Below are 7,355 nucleotides of genomic sequence, written 5' to 3'. Positions count from 1 at the left end.
ACACACGAGGCTGCGCTAATCAACATTGTGATATTAATAAATATCAGATGACTTTAATGCGTTCCTCAGGAGTTGGAGGAGAACCAAACGGAGCGTGAACGTCTCCAGACGAGTGCCGATGGGGAGGGGGGGGGGGGGGGGGTAACTGGGTGGAATATAGACTCGGCCCAATAAGCTATACAATAATTCATTAAATACTGAGCGTCTCGTGTTGCTGACCTGTGTGTTTTAAAGGTTTAACACCAATATGGATGCTTGTTCCTTTAGCTTCTGTGCTGCCAGGAATTGGATTATGCAACCTTTGCACATACAAAAAAAATCTAATAAAATGTTAAATCCTGGCTTTTGGGAAACTTAAAAGTTATAATTTTTTTTGTCGTTTCTTTTAAATAATTTGTGGGATGTGTGACTGCGTGATGTTATTAATGCCTTGTCACCTAACCTCCTGCACCTTTGACTAAACTAAACCTTTTGTCATATTTTTTTTTTTTTTTTTTAAATCTGTTAAAAGCTCCAAAACGTGTAAGTTATGACGAGGCTTTAAAAGAATGGTAACGCGTGGGGGTTTTCTCAGGAAGACGAGACACATTCTCCCTTCAGCGGCCATAAAGAAGACAAAGCTTCTTCTTCTTCTTCTTTTTTTACAGTATCAACAGACGCAAGACGCAACCTCTTGGCCCTTTTGGGGCTAAAGGTGAGCGCTCATGTGAGCGGAGGCCTGGTTCCAGCAGTCTGCCGGCAGACGAGACGCATGTCCTCCTCACCGCATTCCTTCCCATCTTAGATCACCCAACAGCTCTCTGCCTTCATCATCCCCTCCACAACCAAAAGCAACAGAACTCTTTTATCTTCGACCCGGGGTGGCAGCTTATAAAAGAAACCAAAATAACCCCCAATAACAAGTGTATAGCGGCTTCAGTTGGTGCTTTTTTTTGTGCAGGTGCACGTTTGAAATTCAGATTAGTCTGATGGGGGCTGCAGTTTAAATAGTCCGAGGAAGGATTTTTCCATCCTTCCATTAAAATGAGAATCTCAAGAGAAAAAAAAAAAAGGGTTCAGAGGAGTCTGCTACATATGGTTGAATAAAGGAATACGCCTGTGTGACCTGGGGGCTGTTTCTTTCATATTTGGGGATGGATGTGCTGCCGAGTGAACCGGCTGCAACACAAGCCACTTCAGATTTCATATTCATGACTTCCGAGAGGAGAGGAGGGAGGGAGGGGGGGGACAAAACAACAAGCGAGCTGAGGAGAGTATAGCTGATGGAAGTTAGGCCCCCGTGCACTGTCACATCCAGAAAGTCACGTCCACAAATCTCATCTCGCTCAGGCTGAGGAAGAGTGAGGTCATCCTCCCGCAGAGCAGGCGCTGGCTCATCTCACACCCACGCACATGCACACAAATTGAAATAAGAACTCTTGCCTTGCACTGAAGGGATTTAATGGCTACACGGTGCAAAGAAACGCTGCCTTGTATTTATCTGGCAACGTGCACAGTCACGATGCCCCCCCCCCCCCTACACACACACACACACACACACACGGGGACACCAGCTAAGAGGCTTTTGGAACAGTGGCCTCCCAGCAGCCGGGATGCAGCTCCCTGCAGCACACTGCGAAACACGTCACTTTTTCTTTTTTTAAAGGAATAATGACAGCGTGCACAAACGGAGCCTGGAAGCGTCACAGTGGCCCTCGTGTCCTCTGAACGGAAGCAACGTCAAGGCCATGCATGAGTGCGCAGCGCCCTCTAGGGGACACAGCTGGGAGCACGTGAGAGGCAGTCAAGCGTAGCATCGAAGTTCACCTTATGCAAATGTGGGCTTGAAAATAGAAATAGTTCAAATTGGTGACTTTTTGAAAATGCAAATGCTGCTAGAAATGTACAATCCTTCTCCGTTTATGTTGCTTTTCTCATGAGGATGCAGAATTATTATGCATTTTAAGTTAAAAAAAAGCATTCTGAGACAAGACTCCTCCGCGGTTCTATTCATATTCATGCAAGTCAGCGGTCCAATAATTTAATACACACAACAATAACATGAAACCCGGAGCTCTCGACACGCGGCACTGACAAGTCAAGTGTCGCGAGGCCGACAGACGGGTGCTCATTTTCATCACGTTTTTATATGCGTCGCATAAGGGCCCCCCAGCGGCTGCTGTCAAGAATTCAACAACCATTCATTAAAAATATCAAAAAGAGAAATTAAATGTCAGTCGAATGACTTGACTGATGGCGCATGAGTGTTTTTTGCGACTGGACCATCAAATAGTAATCCTTCCAAAATAAGGTCTGCGCCAGTGGATAAAGAGGATGTAAATAGCAGGAAATCCCCTAAAACACACCATTAGCCCTCTCCCAACAGACCAACCACTCTCCCCGGGGCAATTACTGGGACAAAGAACGTGGTCCGGCTCCATTTTTCCTGGTAAATAGGGTTTTAACATTTTCCAATTCAAAAGATGCTTCACCAACTTAAATGTTTGGCAATGCACAATAACTCTTAAACAAACTGAGCGTGCAGATTACAGCAATCTGCAGTGAATTCCCCTTTAAATGCCCATTTGCTTAATTAAACTGGGTGAATAATTAAAACCACCGCACAGCAACAAAAGGTCACGCAGGGAGCAGGACCCTCAGTTTCACTGGATATCTACTGGCAGACTGGGCACTGGTTACCACCAACATAAGAACAATTGGGAGCGACAGGGTGGACTATCAATCATTAAGAAACCGGGTCCTCCATTTCATAAATATCTCACCAAATGAGAGCTGTAGTGTGGAATAAATAGCATTTTGATTATATATTTTCTGACTCCAAGTGGCATATCAAATATCTGCACTCTCACAACAGCGCAATACATGACGGTGCATCTCCTTGTGAGCTGAGGCCCCCTGCTGGTTAAACTGGTGCATTGCTGGGAGTCAAATAAACGTCACGCTTGCGATTGATTTCCTTTTTTCCCCTTTTTTTTTTTTTTTTTTGCAGACAGTGATTTTTATTTCAGAAAATTACAAGTTTACACACCTGCCATTTTCACTGGGAGTCAAATGCGTTTAGGTTTCAGAACAGAACAGGCTTCAACATCTGTTACATGTCAACAAGCTGCACAACAGAAACATAATACAGAAATATATATATATATATATGTATACATATATATATATATATGTATACATATATATATTTCTTACCTTGTGACACTATTTTGAGACTACAGCCACAGTTAAATATTTAGCAATCTGCATGATATTTTAATGAATCAGCTAACTTTGACTAACAAACTGAAACACATGGCTTCTCTTCGACTGGGTATTAAGTTACAGAACATGCCTTCATACACACATCTCGCCGGTTCCTTCAGTGATCAGTCATCTGAACGTAAACACTATCGGGACTCTGGTCCATCCTCCGCGTGGCGTCATGCTTCCCTCTTCAAGCCCACTCAGGCAACAAAACACGTCGAACATAAAAGTCATTGTCAAAGTAAGTTTCTTGTTTTAATGGCGGGTAACTTAAAGTCTTTTAACTATTCAGTGCTTAACTGCAGGGATATTTTCCTTTTCAATGAGCTATGCAATAAGAAAGTCCAATCTTGGTCTCGCAGACGATATTGTTGATGCGTGAAGTGAGCCTCTTGATGATTTTACACGATATTTTCTAAGAGTAAGGTTTAAGACAGAGGGTCAAACAATCCATTGCGATTAAGTGCTGTAGGTTTGTCCTTCCGGTGGTTGTGGAAGCTTCATATTTTCTTTGGACATCATTAGACGCCTTAACTCTTGAAGAATAATTTTAATGCTATAAGAAGTCTGCCATTTTGCTAAAACCGGTACGCTACTTGAATCCACCTGCGAGAGACGAGACAAAACAAAATCAGTAGTTGGGACAGGAGGGCGGACATCTGAGCGTCATGGAACTATTTGTGAGTTCGACATATGTGAGATTTGTGAGGACACTTACCCCCCCGTTGGAATTATCTATCCCATTCATGCTTATTTTCGTTACAAATTTAACAGTCGGGGACACATCTGGGTATCTAGATCCGCATACCACTCTCAGACTGTATATTCTGTTCTCATAATTGGTCTGGGGAGACAAAAAGAAGAACAAAATGCAGACGTCAGTAAAAAAAAAGGTATCTGGAATAGTTGCATCTGGAATTGGAATGAGTCCACGTGCTCAGCCCGCTTACTCTCGATGGTCCAATGATCATGCCCGTCCACCACGTGAGGGTCATGTCGTCGTCATTCTCGAGGCCCCAGCTGACGGTGCCGTCGCCTTCGCCCTTCTGCCCTTCTTCAAGCTCCTCCAACAAGCGGAAATTGCGTGGAACTTTAACTCCTAAAATAACATAAACAGAATCAGAGTTTTAAATATACCTACGCATTACTCCATAGACTGTCCAATAACTATTATAAATATATCAGTGAGCATAAGTGGACCATTTGACAAAACAAGAAATTTTAAAATGTCCCTTTGGGAACCTGACGGGCACTTTTAAAAACTATTTTGTGACATTTAATAGACCGAAAGGTTAATAAAATACTTTGCAGATTATTCAATTTAGTAAATAGTACTTAATCGATTCGTTGACCGCTAGAACCTGCAACTACTTTTACAATCTGTCAATCGCTCCAATCAATTAACAAGGAGAAATGTAAAAATATTCTCTGGTTACTGCTCCTCAGCTGTGAGAGACTTTCAGCTTTTTTTTCTGTCAGATCTTTGAATATTAGGCTAAATATCTTTGCAATTCAGACAATGAATAACAATGAAATTGTGACAGACAGAGGAAGATTTTTACGATTCACCGAACAAAATAGAGATGAAAAATAAGAGAGAATAATCAATGAGGATAATGATCATTAGTTCCATCCCTAATTGTAAACAATTGTTACTCGAGTCTTAAAATGGTTGTGTTGAAAAGTGTTTTCTCACTGTTGGTGACGAAAACTGATGCAGGCACACATTCCTCTTTCTAAATCATAGAAAAGTAATACTTTTAAATGACGATGATTGATGGTTGACACAAGAAATTATCCTGGTCTACCTGCTGTGGCGCTGCATTTAATTAGATTACTTTTGTTCACAAGATATCCATTTAAGATATCTGATGCCGCTGAACACCGAAACTTAATACAAATCTGCAGTCTTAAGGGTTGTTCGAAAACACTCATGAGATTCGGAGCACACAGGCTTTTACAGCTGATTTTTTATGAATGTTTCAGGGTAAAATCCAGTCGTCAAATGGCCGAGAGTTGAAACAGCTGACTTGATCATAAAACCAGTCGGAAACTAGTCGGTCAAAGAGTTCAGATGTTGTCAGTGCCAGGGGCTGTAAATGATGAACCATTTACAGCTCAACTCAAACTGCTGCTTTTCATAATCATGATCTTGAAGACCAATGGAAGAACCATTTCAGGACACGACGAAAACATTAACATTTTCCCTCCGTCATCAAACCGTTCCTTTCACCTCCTTCATTCGCAAACATCCATCACAGTAATCCCCCCCCCCCCCCCCCCCCCAGAAAAAAATCAATAATTCACATCTGGTGTGCAGTGGCCACAATGAAGGGTTGATTTTCTCACACAAAGTTGTTTGATTTCAGTCCTTTATCGACATTCAAACGCTAAAGAGACCAATGTTAGCTGGTAATTTTAGTGCACCACACAGCACATCAGCTAATAAGCAACAAGAAAGTGAAATTGACTTAATTAAACTTCGGTGGAAAAACCACCCACAATAATTAACTTTATAATGTATTTTTACTATGAGTATACGGTCGTGGTCAATTGATCCAATTATAATGTGTACATTAAATTACAGTATTAATACACAAGAGGCATACATGTTGGGCTATGTCAGGTGTATTAGAATTACTGATTGACTTTTTAAAATAGGTGATTTAAGTTACTCTAAAATATAAATGGCCACTCATTCAAGCACAATAATAGCTGTTTGGATCATAAGATGTAAAGACTAATGGCGCGGATTTCTGCCAGGTAGAAATTAATATTGTTTTGTTAATTTATGGCACTAACATGAATGAATCAGAGGGTCACGTAAACTTGCACTTTCTGTTATGAAGTTACTTCCCGTTTATCCATTTTGTATTTGCATCCCCGTGAAATGTAGCTAAACTGACCAAGAAAGTACGTTAAACACTTTAAAAAAATAATAATAATCGTTTAAATAATTATTTTATTTTTCAGTAACTCTCAAAAGACTTTATTTTGTAAGGTTGACAGCCACGCTTCCTGCCGAGCTCTAAAGGGCTCCGACTACTTGCTGAAACAACGTGTACCAACAAATACGCTGCGTTTCTATACTCCTGGCCCAACAATGACTAACACCAAGTTACTTCCTTCATCCATCACGAGATTTACACAGTAGTGAGCTAGTTAAATTACCACAATAACGTCAGAAATTGATCCCAGAAGGAGCCGAATCCGACCCTTCATTTCCACGCTAACGTTACCGTGTTGCAATGCGAGGTGTGTCACAGAGACGTCATTAAAGAAAATGTGTCACTATTAAATTGGTAAAGCTCAATGGCCATTCATCTACACAGATATTGTGCCTGGACAATTAATCCACAATTATCTGTAACATTACGTTTAGTCCGATTACATCTAGATAAAGAGTCTCGCTGCCTCGCGGTCCTGGAATATTCTAGTACCTTAGGTTAGCTCAGCTAGCACGCAGAAACTGCGATCAAGCCTCATTTACACCCAAATAAACATTTATAACGCACTTTACAATATATGCGGAGTTTCTTTCAAACGCAGATGGCCAAAAACGTGCAAAACGGACGCACATTTTTAACAACCTGGGCTATTTTAGCCAACTCACTGGGCAAGCTACTCGCTGGTGTAAGCTAGGTTAGCCAACCTCCAGGAGATAGACGGGGCCCCCGCGGAGCGCATTCGCTTCACCCGAGACGGGAGATATCAACGAATAAATGGCGGTCGAGAGCGATTCTTGTAAAACCCCGTTTAAGTCAGCGAGTCGCCACGTTTTTGGTGGCCGAGGTGACAGAGCGGCCGCGGCGGCCGAGCAGGGCTGGTCCGGGGTGGGTTTCGCCCACACGTTTTTAGTTGTGTTCGCTGTATACGTTATAGTTTGAAGGCACACGAACCTGAGGAGGCCGCCATCTTCTTCAGTCCAGAAGCGCACAAGAGCCGTGACGTCACAGCAGTTAAAAAAAAAAAACCGACAGTCAGTATTGCAGCAGCGGATCGCGGCGTTCGCTGTAACGGGGTTTCCGGGTCACTGTTCACTGACAGTGGGGGCGTGAGTGAATCTTGTCATTTACTTTTATATATGAACAACATGGATGGATGGATGG

At 42.1% G+C, this 7,355-nt stretch overlaps 1 protein-coding gene across 2 annotated transcripts; it reads right to left on the bottom strand.

The window, feature by feature from the left end:
* Window positions 1-3,221: 3,221 nt before the first annotated feature.
* ube2v2 (ubiquitin-conjugating enzyme E2 variant 2) lies at window positions 3,222-7,278 on the bottom strand. 2 transcript variants are annotated; one of them, XM_034556210.1, is made up of 4 exons: window positions 7,146-7,278; window positions 4,197-4,345; window positions 3,965-4,090; window positions 3,222-3,852 (listed from the first exon to the last, which is right to left on the bottom strand). In XM_034556210.1, the coding sequence occupies exons 1-4, from the start codon at window positions 7,159-7,161 to the stop codon at window positions 3,706-3,708; spliced, it is 438 nt and encodes a 145-aa protein (XP_034412101.1). In that variant the 5' UTR covers window positions 7,162-7,278; the 3' UTR covers window positions 3,222-3,705. The 2 variants fall into 2 exon arrangements, with proteins under 2 accessions (XP_034412101.1, XP_034412102.1); XM_034556211.1 differs by lacking the exon at window positions 7,146-7,278 and adding an exon at window positions 6,860-7,071.
* Between the last annotated feature and the right edge of the window lie 77 nt (window positions 7,279-7,355).

The sequence above is a fragment of the Cyclopterus lumpus genome, chromosome 17 (assembly GCF_009769545.1).
Source record: "Cyclopterus lumpus isolate fCycLum1 chromosome 17, fCycLum1.pri, whole genome shotgun sequence".
Classification (NCBI taxonomy): Eukaryota; Metazoa; Chordata; class Actinopteri; order Perciformes; family Cyclopteridae; genus Cyclopterus; species Cyclopterus lumpus.
This window is presented reverse-complemented; position numbering and strand designations above follow the sequence as displayed.